The sequence below is a fragment of the Poecilia reticulata genome, chromosome 2 (assembly GCF_904066995.2).
Source record: "Poecilia reticulata chromosome 2, P_reticulata-male-v2, whole genome shotgun sequence".
In the NCBI taxonomy this organism is placed as follows: Eukaryota; Metazoa; Chordata; class Actinopteri; order Cyprinodontiformes; family Poeciliidae; genus Poecilia; species Poecilia reticulata.
In genome coordinates this window covers 36,421,421-36,440,110 of record NC_088831.1, presented here as the reverse complement: position 1 = coordinate 36,440,110, position 18,690 = coordinate 36,421,421, and the positions used below count along the sequence as shown (strand labels likewise).

Below are 18,690 nucleotides of genomic sequence, written 5' to 3'. Positions count from 1 at the left end.
AATTTTCTAACTAATAATACAAATTAAGTACCTGTTGGTAGTTACCTCATTATTTTTTAACAATCTCCTCAAAAAGCTTTGATCCAAATCCTGCAGGTGACCTAATGCCCATGCTTTCCTGCATCAGGTGATAAACAGTATGTATATTTAGCTCTGCTGTCTCTCAAGCTCACATATTTTGAATGCCAGCTGGCAATGCCATTTTGTGTAACAACTCTCCCCCCGTTTGGCACAAAAATAGCCCTCCCTGTGCGTTCCCTCCTGTAGCGTCCACAGATATCTCTGCACAAACAGCAGCTTGAGCTAATCAGACTGTCCGCTTCAGCTCCATGGAGGAATTCCTCACATTCTGCAGCACTGCAGTCGGATCGGACTTAAGCTAATAATGTCACGGCAAATACGACCTCAACATTCTTTACCTTCTAAATATATGAAAATGTTGGATTTAATGTGAAACCAATTTACTTTTTTTAATCGGCAAGAAGAAAGTTTAACTACTTCTCATAACAATCCACATTTATAGTTTAAAAAACAACTTTCACCACCAGATTTGTTGAATTTCTGTACCAATTTTCTAGCATTACTTACAAGCGAGCATAAAAGTCACAGAACTCTTTATAGACTTTGACATCACTCTTCCGTCTCTGGGACTTGGACACCGGGAGCTCAGCCTCTCCCCCGTCGCTGGCCTGAAACCTCTGGTGGTAGCCGTTCATCTCTCCGTGGCGGATGTGGTCCGGGGCTTCGCCATCCTCAGGTATGGAAGGTGGCACGGCGCGCCCGTTCATTTCCACGCTCATCTCCGGCAGATTGAGTCAACTCCTTGGGCTCTGGGTAAAATCCTCTGTGATTGTTGGAAGTGTCGGAGCCGTAACTCACGCAGCGGGAGGGAGAACCGAGGTGCCGATCAAACAGTGCTGGGAACTCTCTCCCTCTCTCTCTCTCTACTTGTCTCAAACACACAGACTCCGTCACTGATGGACTCAACACTCCCTCGTTCTCTCATTCCCCCTATTGCTCTCTTATTCACACACACACAGACTACCAGCCTCCCCTCCCGTCACTCGGTGGCTATTCTTGGGCAGGATACTGAAATAAAGAGCCCACCCTGACTGACGCCTGTGCAGACAGAGGTCACTGTCACAATGATGCACACAAACACGTGTCCTCGTTTCATTTTTCAACCTTTTCCTCAACTGATTCAAGTTTTGGCGTTTAGCAGCTGGAGCTTGAGGTAAACAAGTGAGACACTAAGAAAAGAGCAACAGGCCAAACTAATCACTACGACCGTTTCATCATCTGGTTGACATCACTGAGCAAAACAAAACTGCAGAAAGTGTTTCGGGATGCGAGCCGGATAACGTGAATCAAGCACCATTCTGATTTAGATGGAAAACTTTAAATGACTTTGGCAACACTCATGAAGGACTGATATGACACTGGCATTAAACATGACATAACACCTGTCATGAACATCAATGAGTCTTTATGAATGTTTACGGATGTTGTCATACAGTGTCTTTTGGTAAATGAAATTTTTTAAGCATAGATGGATTAAGACCGTTTGAAAGAGTCAAGATTTAGCTTATAAAGTGTGGAGTACTTGGCCTTTAGACCAACATTTAGCTTCATACGTTTAATATCTCAGCAGGACGTAGAGAGACTCCTGTTAATTTGCAAATCTAGAACAAACGTAGAAAGTAACGTCTACCTGACGCAGAACAAGAGTCAAACATGGAGAACCAACATTTAGCTTTATGTTGTACACATCTAGAACTCGACCCAGAACAACTAGAACCAACAATTAGTTTTATCAGAACAAGAATCCAGAGAAACCCTCACCAGTTTAAGGTAAGGGTTTTTTATTCTTATTAAACATAGGGAACCAATATGTACTTTAGCTTCTTGTCTTTCTTTTGGTTTTGTTGTTTTGTTTGTATTTCCTTCTAATTCATGTAAAGCATTTTGAATTGACGTGTTGCTGAAAATGTACTATATAAATAAAATTACCTATCGAATGACACTTCATGATGACAATATTCATAAACATTCATAAAGACTTTCATGTTTGTGACAGGTGTTATGTCAGTCTTATTTATGCACATCCCTTCAAATAAAGTGTTACCGTTACTTTTAAAATAAATAGTGATCAAACAGTAGATTTTTCATGTTTACAAGAGACCAGTCGACATTGATCCTAAATTGATAAATCCAGTTTAAACGCACCATATCTAAGAGAAACTCTTCGTGGCAAGAACAATCTTCAGTGTGGAAGTCAGTGTTGAAGGAAGAAGACTCAAAGGTTGCTACAGTGAAGTCATAAGATTCACAGCAGGGTGTAAGAAGTTCCTAAACATTTAGTATATTTTGTAGTCCTCCTCGCACTCAAAACTTGTCTCTGCTTGGATCAAATCCAAGCTTGCAAACCTCTCTGCTCGCTTGAGAATCATTTTCTGCTCACAATAGAACACCATCGCCTGGCAACCACTCAGCCAATAGAATTAAAGCGTTGTAACTGGGTGCGTTTGTTTAATTGTAGTGGGTGCGCCTGTGTGGCTACTATAGAAGGTTTGAGAAGGCACAGTGAATATTTGAAAGACAGTAGAAATTTTTGAGTACAAGCATTACAAGTTTTGAGAAAAAAGACATGAAATCCTGCTCTCAAACTGAAAATGTGTGCTCTTGGATTATGGCAGAAAAATTCCCCCATTCAATACCTCCTTCTAATAAAATAAAAGAGGCAGCTTTAGTGTAAATTGTATTTATTACACAAGTTTAGCCAAGGAGATCTGAACCTGATATGGTTGTTTTCTCATTATTCATACAAATTGCTGTTGCACAAGCGCCAGGATATTCGTAACAGTTCAACATGTGACCCGTTTGGCTGCAATGCCCTCACTAAGCAGCGCCTATTTAGCTCAGTTTTAATTGCAAACTTCAACTTCATGTTGACCTTTCTAATAACAACTTAACCCCGTGGTTAATGTGCTTAGTTATGAGCCGTTTATTTCCAGAGTCAGAGCTGGTTCAGCTTGAATACAAGTCTAAAACCCAACAAGGAAACTATTTGGATCAATTATAAAATATTCTAATCCTTCAAAATCCCACAACGCTCTAAGCATCGGCATTCCTGTAAACCCTAAAATCTGGGTAGATAGACAGCTCTTTATGTGGTTGTGCTCAACCGGCTCCACAAATTAACGACCACTTTGCAAAGCATCAAAACAACTCCAGGCCAGATCCGGAAATAGTCTCCAGCGAGACAAACAAGCTTGACGCTCAAATGGAGAAGAAGCAGCCGATCTGTTTTTACAGCAGAACTAAGGATTTATTAACGAAAGCTGGAGTTTACGTCATGATGTCCAAGCCCTGTGTGTGTGTGTATGTGTGTCCAGCTGAGACGTATCTGTACATGTCTTCATGACTCCATTCTACAAATAGATGTTCATTGGAGCCTCAACTCCAAACTAGGTGATGGCAGCTGCTGTTTTGTGTATATATGTCAGATTGTATACACAGAGAGACGGCTGTCTCTATTGACACGGGTCAACAAACTATTTTATTTTTTCAGCTAAAATGCTGAATTATCAAATATTTACAATTTCAGACAATCTTCTCTAATTTATGTCAGTAATACTTTAATCCCAGAAGAAAATTAAATGTTTTAACTCATATTATACAGGTTTCTTCAAAGAGTTGCAGCTCCTGTAGCTGTCTGTCTTACAGCAAATCTGAAGAAGCCTCTGACTGAAGACCGCTGTTGTATAGAAGTTTGATGAAGAGGATGCTCAGGATTATCTGTAAGGTTCCAATAGTATCCACAGATTCCTCCTTATCACATTATTTGTCAGTTTAAGTCATTTTTGTCTCCAAAGTTTTGTGTTGTATTAAAAAAAAAAATACTGGTTGCTTTATTAAAAAAGTTCCTTTTGGTCACAGTTTGATTTAATATTGATTTCATTTAATATCGCTTAAAATAGTTTGACACTGATTCAGTGTTGATTATTTTAGTAATCAATCATTCTATCATTTTTTCCCGGTGATTAATCGAGTAATTGGATAAAAAAAATACATTCTGCAGATTTTTTTTATGTAACCACTTAAAAAAAAAACAAATAATTCAAGAACTTTTTTAAAAAGGCAGTTAACATCTTATTACCTTAATATAACATAGCAAAGGACACATCTGCAGCTAATAAATACTTAATTAAGCCATTTCCTGTTTCATCAACAGAGCTTTTGGTTGAGCAGATTTACAAATAAAGAAGGATTTTTTTTTTAATCTAAAGTGCATAATGTATATATTTTTTGTATAATTTGGGTTAATTACTGCTTGAATGCGTTATTTTTTCAGCAAATGGCATATTTTAGATTCTGTATACTCCAATTAATGATTAATCGATTACTAACTTAGTTCATTGTTTGTATTAATCTGACTAATTGTTTTAGCCCTAAATAGTATACAAGTAATTCACTGGATTATCTATCAATAATTTTATATATTACCCTTTTTTAACGTTTCCTGCAGCCGTTGTGGTACAGTATGTTACAGTAAAATAAAACACATTAACACTTGTGCTCAATAAAACTGGAGTAAAGTGTATGTAAATGTAAATAATTCTCCTTTTCTTGTGGAAATTGAGATAACATCAGTTTCTAGCATATTTAGATGTTGCCATTCAGACCCACACTGGACTAAACATTAAATGTTTTCCTACTGGGAACCAGTGATGACTGATGAATGGGCAGAGGGTGGGCACTCAACAGGAAGCTTGATTTCGGCTCAGGACTCCACCCTAGAATCCAGCAGCCAGTTATCGGGTGTCCACCCTGCCGTATTGTTCAAGTGGATTTTCTCACATCAGTGCAGGCCCTGTTTACGACTGGGTGAAAAATTACTTTAAATAGGACGATTTTGAAAAGCCCAAACCAGGCTCACCATGCAGACTTGGTTATTACTTAAATGACTGTTTAGCAAAATGAGAGGGATGAGACCACACAGAAAATGCAGCTATTATTAACATTTGATGTGCCTCCATCCTTCCTCTGCACGCTCTGCCGAAAGTGGAAACAAACCAAAGATATTCATATTAGTCTTAAAGTCCGGGCCCTCTGAGGCACGCAAACCGCAAAATAGATTACATGTTGTTGTGACATCCTGCATGGGGATTCTCAAAGCTCATTTGGTTTCTCGTGAAGTGAGTAGCTGTGTTTCCATTCACCATAACGTTGCGCAAATTGGAATAATGAAAATAAATTTGTTTAATGGAAACAGCAATTTTGAAAAGGGTTAATGTTTTCTGATAAAAAAATGTTTTTATGCTAGGATGAGGTGGTTTTACCAAAACTAGACGCATTTCCGTTAGAAATTAAACTTTTTAGATATTCTGCCAATATTGAAAAAAATCAAAATTTTGCAATTTCAGTATTTCAAGTCAGTTCAGTTTTTCTGCGTCAGTCCATTCAGAAGAAAGTGACCATCCATCCCTCCCTCGCTCCCTCCCCTATTTCCTGCGGTCAGCGAGTGAGAGGTCACCTTGGACAGGTCGCCAGCCGGGCAACACAGGGTGATTACGTATTTATACGATATTCACTTGCAGTTTTGCAAAATATGCACATTTTATTGAAAACATGACTTTTTTTTAATTGGCATGCTTCCATTAAGCAAATACATTTTTGTAATTCCAATTTTCACAATTTTATGGACAATAGAAACATGGGAAAAAATTTTTTTGCATCACGCTAGTTTGTGATTTTTTATTTTTCTTAATTTTAGATCAGTTACAACACAAACAAAAGAGAATCATGTGCTGCCTCCCACACACAAGAAACCCAAAAACAAAACAAAAAAACAACAAAAAACCCCAACTATTAATACCTCACATAAATAAGAGATAAGGTGTTATGAATTTCTTCCTCAGCACGTTTCACCTGACGACCACTAAGACAAAAAAGAAAATAAACAGGCAAAAATTAATAAAGCAGTAAAAAAACACACCAAAAAACAAAAATCTTAGGGACTAAACACTCATATGGACCCCAAAGCTTCAAAAATATATCTGATTTCTGGTTAAGATAATGAGTCAGCTTTTCCAAAGGAAGGATGACAGATCTCTGTGTAATCCACATATTCACTGTAGGGACATATGATGAAATCCATCCATCCATTTTCTTTACACCCTTGTACCTTGTTGGGGTCAGGGGGGTTGCTGGTGCCTCTCCAGCTGGCGTTCCGGGCGAGGGGCAGGGGTCACCCTGGACAGGTCGCCAGTCTGTCACAGGGCAACACACAGACATACAGGACAAACAACCATGCACACACACACTCACACCTAGGGACAATTTGGAGAGGCCAATTAACCTGACGGTCATGTTTTTGGACTGTTAGAGGAAACCAGAGTACCCGGAGAAAACCCAGGCATGCACAGGGAGAACATGCAACTCCATGCAGAGAGACCTGGGGCGGGAATCGAACCCAGAACCTTCTTGCTGCAAGGCAACAGCTCTACCAACTGCGCCACTGTGCAGCACCATATGGTGAAATCCATCATACCAAAATAAACAAAGACTTAGAATCCAAATGGTCAGGGAAAGCAATATTCTTGTTATTGCTGCTGAGATGAAGACACATGGAGAACATGTGTTGATACGTTTGTGAACTTTGGCTAAAATAGCTCCAGCAACTGTCAAAAACATCTCTGGGGAGATAGGCTTCTCTCCAAGTCAATGCAGGTCAAAGGTCAGGTAATCCATGCCACATTTTGGGAATGACAGGGAATACCGTCTCCTGTTCCAGTACGCAATTCAAGGATTTTCTTTACTACTAACAAGCAGCGTTAGATGGATAATAATGTCATAGAAAAACTGTGTTGCATTTTACTGTGAAGCAAGTATGAGCTGAAGATATTTCATGTTTTGTCTTGTTAACTTATTTCTGAAGCTCAGGCCTGCAACACTTTACTAAAAAATGTTGGTGCAATAAACTTTTACTACTTTGGAACGCTGCCATTTCTTCTTCAGACATTTCTGAGGTAGGAGGCATATTTTATGCAATAATTTTCTAAATTTCCTTGACATCAAGTCAATAAAAAAACTAAAGCTGTACAATGTACCAGACCGCAGGGATCATGACAGTTTCAATGATTGATTGTAAAGCAGGGAGTGGATACAATCAAATGTATTGAAACCCAGTGTAGTGACAGGAGTATTACACCCTTTAAAACGTGAAATTTAAGTTATTTTCAATTGCTGGACGATAAATTGCCCGAGAAGTTATTGTGATAAATGATACTACTGTTGTTTTGAGATTATTTTCAAATAATTTAATGTTAATGGAAAAATAATGCAAGAACAGATTCTCAAAAATCAAGAAATCTTAAATCCTAATAAACTTTTATCGGTGGAACTGGAAGACATTTTAAATATCCAACATAAATAAACAAAACAAATAAATAAAATGAAGTCTTTGTGAACAATATGTCCTTCAAAAATAAGGCTAGTTGAGACCAAACCACCGAACTGGAGACTTCTGTCATTCCGGTTTTAGTAGAAAAAATGTGACAGGCCTAGTTATTGGTATAAATTATTAGGCTTGTGCAGCATCCCTCTGATTCAATGCATGGATAATTAACACGTTATTATGCTTTAATGTATTTTCAAATGTTAAGAAAAGGTTGAGAAAAAATGCAAATAAACAAAATTTAAAATATGGTAATTTTCCATTTATTAAAAAAAGTTCAATGTGACTCTATTACTCTTTACGAATAGTAATTAGTCAGGTTCCTGAGCCTTTTCAAATAAACAGTGTATATAAACTCCAGCTGTATTTTAAGGATTAGGGAAATCAAGTGTGTAACCTAATAAACAAAAAGATCAATAGAATCACAGTTTTATGCATTTTGAAGCTCTTTAGAAAATAAATTTGATATGAAACTTTCAAATATAATACTGTAATTTCAAACAGTCTTAAAAGATTTTTTTAAAAAGAACAATTTCCCGTCAAAATGCTAGGAGAGAATCGGAAACAAACCAGCTGAAATACGTCACTGAAGCTTATCTTATGGCCTAATGGATTTGATCACAGCACACTGAAGTGTGCAGACTCAAAGTCACGGGTCCGTTTTCCTCTGCTGAAGGCTCACAAATCAAACACGCCCAGGTCACACACCTGTTCTCCCAGAGTCAATAGCAGCCATGGCAACACAGACACCAGAGCTACTGGGGCAAAACTTTCCTACCCTTGGCAGAGCTTCAAGTACATTTGTGCCAACACAAGCACGGACAGCTACACGATCGTATAAAACTGAGTCACACACCGAACCAGTGACTGGGCAAACAACACATGACTAACGTTTCTATTGTTCTGCACAATCGGCCTCAAGGGACCTTTTGACCCGCACCATCAGCGGTCCACTTCTATTTCACTTCCAGGGGAGTAAATCATGTGTATCAGAGGATAACAACATCTCATGCTAGATTTATTTTGTCCTTAATAGTTTACAGACTTTTTCATCTTTAGTTTGTGTTGCTTAAGCTGCCTGATAAAACAATTTATTTTCTCAAGAGCAAATCTTGGACATGCAGTGCTGTGGAAAAACATTCCTAACTCTGATGAGTTATTTTTATTTTTTTAATATTTTGCAGGCAACCTTATTGGTATCATATGTGACGGACAAAAACAAAGTATTGTGTAACTGTAAAGGAGAACATTATTGAACAAACAGCATCTTGAAAACCAAGGAGGACAGCAGACAAGTCAGAGAAGAGCAGAGTCTGGCTATAAAATAATAACATTTGAAAACAGAAGGAGTTTGCCAAAACATCCACCCATAGACCACAGGTGTCAAACTGAAGGCCCGGGGGCCAAATCTGGCACACTGTAGCTTTTTAAGTGGCCCTTTAGACTCCAAATTATATCAATACGTCGCTCCTGTTTTTCACAAATATGCAAAATGCATACAAAATCAACAGATCCCCACATTTCTTCTGATTTTTACTCCACATTTTTCTCAAGATTTTATCAAGAAATGTATATATTTAGTTTTTTCTTTTCCTTATATAAGCGTTTGTTCTTTTTTTAGTGCCTAATCTCCTCCTTTTACTTTTCCTTGTACTTGCGTCTTCTTTGGAGGACCAAAACTGACATAATTAAAAATTAAAGCAGAAATCTACATTTTTGCTACAAAATAAAGTAACACTGTGGCGTGAAAGGAAAAAAATTAATACAAGAACTTGAGAGGAAATTATGGATAAAACAGGAACTGACACGTCACCAGTTCGGTGGTATTTCAGATATTTAAAACAAAAAATAAATAAGTATTAATAGACAGATATGAAACGCTGATATCGTCAGAGGTTTTTCAACCATATCATCCAGCCCTAATCTAGTCGTTCTTTTTCAATAGTTTATCTTCTTAAGCATGAACTCCACTGTATTCAGTCAGGTAAAGATTTAATGGAAGTTGAAGGAAGAACTTTGAAAGATCTTTAAAAGCGTATTTGTGATACAAAATTCAATGTTTTGTTAAAGTCAGATGTAATCAACTTTTTAAATGTTTCATTCTAATTTAATTTCTTTTTGTAGTTAAACCTACTTGTTAAAAAAGTACCGAACAAACAAAAACAAAACTTCCTCATCCACCAGAAAGCGGTTAGCGGGTTAACCGGGGACACCCTGGAGCAGGAGCTCCATCTTTATGTTCACATTCCTGAAATTACAACATTCCTCAAGCCTCTTCAGGATCCGTCAATGACACACAGAGGGCTGGAAAGGTGTGGCGAAAGACAGGAGGTTTCACAGAGAACAGAACACCAGAGAGACGCTGATGGTATCATATTGTGCAAACAAACGTTGCAAAAATATCCTGACGCTACTGAACTCCAGTCAGGAGAGTTCAACCATCAGCTGCGGTGTTTACAGATCAAACCCTCCACTCAGGTAGCAACTTATCTGTTCTGGTCAGCACGCAGCAGACAGGTAAGGACTTATCTACAAGGATGTTTCAGTGATTAAAAAAATCAACTCAATTGTTCCATCAGCTCAACCTAATGAAAGCAAAACTGATGGCCAGCGACCGCTACGGTTCAGAAGGCTGTTCGGATCCATCCCACACGATGAGTGGGTTTTTAAAACATAAATATGACAAGCAATTACATTTGAAAACAATAAGATAAAGTTGACGAATGATTAAACGACTCTGTTGGCTATAGAAATGGGTGAAGATTTCAAGTGAAATGAGGCAATAAATCAATGTTATGGAATAATTAAAATTTCTGTTTTTAAGGATTTAATTTCTGTAAAATCTGGATTTGTTTCACCAATCTACTCCTTTAGTTCAGTTACCATCTTGCATGTTTTCCAGCTTCTTTTAATTTGGACTCTGCAGCTAAATAACTATTTAAATGAATTAGATCTGCTTCACTTAACATCATTAAACTGTAGGGCTAATCGGTTGATTATTTTTCCAATCAACCAATAAGTAACTTAATAGGAGGATTTAACAGTATTTGAACCAGGTGGAGCTAAAATATGATGTTTGAGGAGTTATGGGCATAAGGAAGGGTTTTCATCTAAGATGCTAAATATTTATATTTTTGTTCAGCTTTGGGTTAATTGCTGCTGTAAGAGTGTTGTTTTTTCAGTAAATCACATATTTACTGAAAACACACATGTTGTCAATATGTTTTATCATTTTAAATTACTACTATTATTTAATAGTTTTTAGATATATTGTTTAGGGACAAGAGCTGCAAATTAGATTACGCTATAAAAACCATGATACGAATTGTTTTATTCAGTTTGTCTATGTTAATATGTGTCTGTTCCTATTAAATAAGCCTAACTAAAGATTAGAGTCTGTATAATCCAGTTAGCGATTAATCGATTACTAAATAGTTATTTCAAAACTCGATTAATCACGATGAATTCGATTAATTGTTTGAGACGTACTGCATGTTGGTACACGCCTTCATTTTCTCCACATTTATTTCTAAACAGATGCAAAGAAAACGACCTTTACTGGCGAATCATGGCAGTATTTCTAACTGGATCTCATCCTCTGTTGACAGAAAATGAAGAGTTGCTGAAAGGCCTCCACTCACCTGAGGCTGTCTCTCGCCAGCCCTCCATAGCTGTCCGGCCTCTCCTGCCTTCGCCTGTACAAATCTGAGTTGGACAACTCCTTCAGCCTCAGAGACTTCATCTCCCGGCCGTCGCTCTGTCTCTCCCTCCCTTCCTTCCTCAGCTGAAACCCCCTGTCCGCTCTAACAACAACACTACCAGCGTAAATGTTGGATCCAACTGATAATGTAAGGTCTTGTGCTGCTCTTTCACTCTCCCTCAAACACACCCCCAGGCCTCGCACCGCGAACACCTATCAGCTCCTTCTGGCTCCTCCTCCCTCCCACCTGGAGCAGGTAGAGGGGGAAGGAGTCGCAGAAACACAGACAGAGAAAGGGATTGTTGCTGAGTGGCTGTGTGGGTTCACCGCCTACTGCTCTCTCTGCTGTGATGCTCTCTCAAAAACAAAAACAAGGCAGAGAACAGAGTGGAGAGTTTCCAAAACTGTTAAGAAGTTGGTTGGATCATCCAAATACGGCTAGATTTCTGAAAAAAAAAAAACTTCCAATATTTTTGAGATTCAAAAGTCAAAAATCTGCTAGAAAAAAATCAGAAATTTTTTAGCTTAATCTTAGAGGTTTTCTAGGAAAACAAGGAACTTTCTGAGTCAAAAATCTGCAAGCAAAAACTCAAGAAATGTTTAGATTAATCTAAAAAAATAATAATTATAAAAAAATAAGGAAATATCTGAGTTTTAAAAGTCAAAGAATTTCTAGAAAAAAAACTGAAATTTTTAGATTTATCTCAAGGGGAGAAAAACGAGGATTTCTGAGTTTGAAATGTCAAAACATTGCTAGAAAAAACTGGGAAATGTTGAGATTATTCTCAAAGAATTTCTAAAAAAGCTCAAAAATGTTGAGATCAAAGTCAGAAATGTTCCAGAAAAATTTTTGAAAATGTCATGGTTTAAAAAAAATCTAAAATTTGCTGGAGGTTCAATTTGAGTTTACAAATTCATCTCAAAATTTCTCAACCTGAGAAACTTTGAGATTTGACGAAGTGAAATTTCAGAAACTTTGAATTTTTGAGATGAATCTGAAATTTTCCAGAAAAACATGAAAATAAATGAGTTTCAAAAGTCAAAACTTTTCAACATTTCAAACTTGGACAACTTCTGAAATGTTTGACTTTTGAAACAGAAATGTCCAGGTATTTTTCTAGAAAATATCTGAGATTCATCTCAACATTTCTGAATTTTTTCTAATGCATTTTCGACTTGTGCAGCTCAAACATTTTCTCGGCAAATAGAAATTATTTTCCTGATATTTCTCCAGGCGTTCTGAGTAACCGCTGTGACGTTTAAAAACATTTAGAAGCAGCAGATAAATTAACCAAGTGTTTCAAACTTGCTTTCTGCTCCTCTTGTGAACTGAGAAAACGTCACAGCAGAAACAACAAAGGACTGAAGTCTAAAATGTCAACTGTTGAATAATTCATCGCAGCCTTTTGTGAGAACAACCGATCCTCTTTCACTTACACAACACAATATTTTCACTTTTCTAAAGACTAGACAGCTGAATGTCCATTTATATGAGAACCATACAAATGACTATTGTTTTAGTAATTGATTATTCTGATGATTAATCAAATACTTGGCTAAAAAAAGAAAGGCATGTTTTGCATACTTTTCATTTAACAAGCTCATTCTAATTTTATCATGTGATTAATTGATTAATTGCGACAGAGAAAATCTCACCAACAAAGGAGCAGCGATTTATTTTACTTACTTTATTCAAACTGATTGCTGTGTGTATGAACATTTTTAAAATCTTAACACCAAACTTTTCCGTCCTGAAGACGGCAATCCTCGCCTCATGATCCCTGTGGTTACTTTGCTGCAGTTCATCTCTGCTGACGGTGCAGATTTAAAGCGAACCTATAATTTCAGATGGGCAGAGTTGTTGAATTGCTGCTGTCAAGAGTTTCACTGTGCATCACCTTGGTATGGACAGACAGGTATGCAGCCAATAAACACATTGCCGTTCACCTGCTTGCCTTGGCCAGCTCAGGATTCCACTTGTCGCCGACACGTCAGAGCGTCAGAGTTCAACTTTCACACCAGATTAATGCAAGAAAACTGGCAATTAATTAATTTATAATCTGTAAATATTGTATCAAATGAGATGTAGTCAAGTTTCTGCTTAAAATTAGAAAGTTTTAAGCGAAAACAAAGATGCTGCATTTTGTTTTAAAGTTTTAAATCTGTGATAAATCTAATTTATCAGTAGCCAGACATCATAAACATCCCTATTTCCTTTAGTTTACTGCCTCTATGTGGTCATCACTGGTATTACAGCCACTGCATCCAATTCAATATTTTATTACTTAAAACATCCAAAAAAAGTTAACTATGGTTATTGTGCACTTAAAAAATTGTAAAAAATTACATAAACTGAGACATTTCTGTATCTACTTAATCCAGAACCACAGATGCATCTGTTTTGCGAACTCTGTACAAATTAAGTTAGATTTTATTTCTTTTTAATCTGAAATTGGCTTACTGGTCTCCTGCTGCAGCCATTTGCAATCATCCTTCTGCAGGCATAAAGCAAACCACGCTGTTGCACACAAGAGGAAGTACACATGAGTCCGAAAGTATAAAAAGCTTTAAAAATGACATTCAAGTAGTTCAGTGAGCTTGATCTGTGTTTGTAAAAGAGATTTAATGTTGCTTTAAAAAGAGAGAAAACGGTGAATTTCTCTTCTTACCTATAATCTGTCAGAATTTCAGGAGGATGTTTCAGTTGTTTCTACAGTCCTGTTTGCTGTCACCACTGACACTCCCACTGCATTTATCAGGCCCTACATGGCCACATCACTTCCTGTTGCAGTGCGCTGTGTGTGTGTGTGTGTGTGTGTGTGTGTGTGTGTGTGTGTGTGTGTGTGTGTAATATTTGACCCAACAGTTCTGTTAGTTTGAGGAAGATATGCCGTCAAAGAACCCAGACGAAAATGTCTCATATTCAGTATTCAGGGTTTGTAAAATTTTTCCACAGTACAATTTTTCAAGCATTTTCAAAGAATGTTTTCAAACTTTTCCAGGACCACAATGAATAAAAGAAGACTATTTTATGTTATAACTTATTCCTGTATTCTACATTGTACAGCAGGGACATTGTAAACTAAAATGAGACAAAATTTTATGTTTTGAAATGTCTGACCCTACAACTGACTGGCTCAAGAAAGTTATCAAAAAAAAAGTTGTTTTTTTTTGCCAAGTTTTCAGGCATTTAGTAAATAGAAATATATATATATTTTTTATTATGAGCTAAAACAAGAGAAATTTGGTCTGATTTAACTTCAGCCAGTGAGGATATATATTTTTTAAAATGATCTTTAAATATCTGTTTTCAACGGTAAATAACGCATTCCAAAATTAGCCTCAGATTGAAAACATCTTATTGAAATTCAAGCCTTTTTAATGATGTTGTGTGGTTTTGTTTCAGTTCATTTGTTGTTTTTCAGGTGAGTTTTAAAGAGTTAAATGGAGCAGAAAACGAGAAGGAAAAGAAAATAATTCAATGACTAAACAAACGAGTAATTCTCAGGAAAGTCGTGTCAGATGGAAACATTTGAAGAGAAAATGATTAATTCAGCCGTCATGGGTGAGTCCTGAATGTTTGACACAACTCTTCCCCTTAGAAAAAAAAGGGGAAACATTTTTTTTATTATTATGTTGCAGGATGTACAGAAGATGTTCATGTTGATTTAGAAATATTTGCAAGAACTTTTTATGATATTTGTGCTAATGTATGATGTTAAATGTGATTTTTTATTACTCGACTTAATGGTCACGGACTATAACTTGCAGAGGCAGCAGTCACTTATAACCAACATTTTTGACCAACTTTGAGAAACATTTGCAATAAGATCAGAAAAAATTGGGGGATTTGCAGATTTTTTTGTGAATTTTGCGGATTTGTGAAAAATTGGAGGGACTTATTGATGTAATTTGGAACCAAGAGGGCCACAAAAAAAGAACAGTGGACCAGATTTGGCCCCCGGGCCTCGAGTTTAACATGTGATCAAAGCCCCACACACACACACACACACACACACACACACACACACACACACACACACACACACACACACACACACACACACACACACACACACACACACACACACACACACACACACACACACACACACACACACACACACACACACACACACACACACACACACACACTTCTAAAATCCTACAGGACTTGAACATGTCAGACTAAGACAGTAACTCCTGTTATACTATTTTGCAACTAAAAATTGATTATTCTGACAATCGGATAATAAAATGGCAAATTCTGTAGATTTTTCATTTGACCTTTAAACATATTTTATACAATATTAAGCATTTCTTAAAAAATAATTACATTCCTTTTTCAAATAAGGAAATGAACATTTATTGTCTAAAATGCAACAACATACCATTCCTTTATTATATATATAAAAAACTTCTAACTTCAACATGTGAAAAGCTCGGCTCTTCCTGCTTAGCATTAATCGAGAATAGGGCTAATCTGTTGATTATTTTATGAATTAATCTATTTACAACTAGACAGCAAAAGGTGCCAAATAGGAGATTTGTTTTAATTAAATTTTTTTTATTTGAAGCTAAAACTTTGCCACTTGAGGATTTCCATGTAGAACATAGTTACAAAGATTTAAAAAAATATTTATGTACAGTTTTGGGTTCATTGCTGCTCTGATTGTGTTGTTGTTTCAGCAAAATTGCCTATTTTGACTCCAATAAATGATTAATTGATTACTAAATTAGTTTATTATTATTTCAATAATCAGATTTAATCAGTCAATATTGCAGCCCTATACTACATAATAACAGATACTACTGTTTTATATGTTGTAGATGTTAAATATTAAGGTCACATGATGAAAAGAGGGAGAGGAGGAGGAAGAAAACTTTGTGCAAGTTTCAAAACATTTGGTGTTTGTCACACTGAATGATCACAGAAAAATTATTTAAGTTCATTTTGAGATATTTTTCTCTCAAAATTAAAGATTTTTCCATCAATAGCTGATAATCCCACAGTGTAACTCCAGATTAAAGGGTTTTCTGTTTTCTATGTCTCGCCTGCATGTCCATTTAATGAGAACGGGCGCCCCCTGTGGGTGGTGCGGTGTAAACACAGTTAATATTTACATTCAAATTCCAATTGAAAAATACTTTATTAATCCCAAAGGAAAATTAAATAAAAATAAATAATAAAAATAAATTGATGTTGATGTGTTACTTTTAGTTGATGAAGTTGTGAATGATTAAGTCTCTATTTGGTTTTTCAAGATCGCTAAACTCAGTTTCAACATCTCTAGGTCATTTCATATTATTTTCTAGAATAATATCAAAATGTTTAATCTGCAGGTGAAGATATTAAGGCTTTTTAGTTATTAGGACAATCTCCTGCTGAAAAAGTAGATTGTTCTACAGTACTTATGGATCCATTTTTATTTGTAACAGATACATTTCTTTTAGATGTTAATGTTTCTGATGCAAACTGATACTGCGATTATTATTTTTGTGGTTTCTGAAGATCGTTGTTTAAAGTCTTAAAATATTTTTTCTTCATAATTATGACAGTAAAGTAACATAAAAGCAGACATGCTGACTCAATCTATAAAAGGTAGTGAGCAGAGTTTTACAGTAAAAGTTTAATCACCACATTAATTTTTCTTCCAGATGATAAAGGCAACCATTCACTCGATGTCTGTGTGATGGTGTTAGCGCTCGACGCTCAAATCCCCCATCTCCGAACTTCCAAACAAGGACAAGTCTGTGCTGGAGGCCCAGACATCAGCCTAAGCTGGGGTTGTATCAACACAGCGCTGGATCAGATTAATGCAGCAATCTTTAGGCTTATACAGACTTGCCTTCAGAGAGAGCTCCAGCTAATTCTGACAGAGAGAAATTCACAAAGATGAAAAAAGGAAAACGGCTGTTTTGAGTGGCCGTCCCGGGAGACCGGACTGTCAGGAAGTGGTTTGGAAAACACGGACTACTGTCCAGTTGCTTTTTAGAGGACATTCCTCAGCAGGGAGGAGAAGGATCTGATGGTTTTTAAACAAAAACGAACAGATTCACTCCTTTGTTTTGGTCTGGGAGTGCAGCTCGACATGAAATGACACTTTTCCATAAAAATTATGTAGAATACTGCAAGTTATAAGGTCAAAGACTATATCATTGATGTTTCCATCACATCACCAGCCCTCCAGATGTGCATCACAACACCAAACAGTGTCACATTTAAAAGAGGAAAGCAGCGAGACATATTATTTGTGTTGCAATTTAAGACATAAACAGAGATTTATCTTCCTCTGAATTTTTTTAAGCAGACTATTAAGCCTTTGTTTATGTTTTCAAGTACATACAGAAATACCTGAGATTGTATGAGATCTGTAAGGGAATTACTTTTTGATTATTCATTCAAATAATACTAAAAAAAATCCATTAACAATAATAAGCATCACATTTAATTTTAGCTGCACTCCATACAAATATGACGTTTTTCAGATTTAATTAACATAAACTAAAACTTATTTCATATGCTTGTATGTTCATAATTTTAAAAGTCTCTTATTTTTGTCAACCTAGATTGTGATTATCCTTATTTAAATGTTTATTTTAGGTTTTTTCACATACAATAAATGCCTCGTATTTGAGACTTTAACATCTTTTCACAGTTTTTCACGTTAATATTTAATTGCTGATGTTTGCCAAGTTGTAGTTGTTTGTAATTTCATTAGTTCTCGATCAATAGGTTTTGAGATTTATCACAATTTAACACGCATAAAGTCGCTGTTCCCTCATTGTGACGGTAGGGGGCGCCAGGATGAAATTCAGATTGAAGATAAATTAATGAGAGCTTAGCTAAAACTCTGTGATTTACCATTTTTCTACCGAACACCTACGTTTAGTTTTAGCATGGATACACATCCTTTGCTGGTTTGTGATAAACAGACAACTACTGGAAGACATTTTATTTCTGTTCAGCATAAAAAATGTTAACTTCTTAACTTTTTCGGTGCAAAGATAATAGTGAAGATAAAAAAGCTAATCAGCTAACTTACCCGTTAGTCATCTCCGTGAGTCCGAGCATCGCTCCTCCTCGCTCTCTCGGACCAGATGTGGTTTTTTCGGCCTCAGCAGCAGACGTCCAGATGTGCTCCTCTCTTGTATTTACTGTACAGTTAGAGCTGCTTTTTCTCTCAGGCACAGAATGGCGTATAATTAGGACGGGCCCCGCCTATCTCCACCAACCACAAGACACGGCAGACTGTACTTCCGCTTGGATGACCTTCAAAATAAAAGCATAACTATGCAGTGTTGGTCCCTTCACTGACTCGGTCAAGGACTAAGTCAAATTGAGCATGTGATAAACAAAATGTCCATATGAATCAACAAGCGACATAGTTTATTTGATTTATTTACTTTTAGATATTATAGATATTAGGGCACTGTTTAAATGGTTAATAAATTTGATCAAATACATAAATTTCCCATGAAAACAATAATCCTGCTTTCAAATAATGGTTATTGCTCTCTTTGGACAATA

The 18,690-nt window shown here is 36.5% G+C and overlaps 1 protein-coding gene across 9 annotated transcripts in view; it reads right to left on the bottom strand.

The window, feature by feature from the left end:
• Positions 1-18,397, bottom strand: part of LOC103461059 (LIM and senescent cell antigen-like-containing domain protein 1) — a 34,732-nt gene extending 16,335 nt beyond the window's left edge. For 2 of the 9 annotated variants that reach the window (XM_081604521.1, XM_008403382.3), the window contains exon 1: positions 589-1,081. In XM_081604521.1, coding sequence (XP_081460647.1) covers positions 589-800 — 212 coding nt within the window. In that variant the 5' untranslated portion in view covers positions 801-1,081. Of the gene's footprint in view, positions 1-588; positions 1,099-11,100; positions 11,331-13,828; positions 13,852-18,205 lie in introns of those variants that run through there. The other 7 variants (XM_008403414.3, XM_081604522.1, XM_008403405.3 and 4 more) reach the window with 7 other exon arrangements.
• Positions 18,398-18,690: the final 293 nt, after the last annotated feature.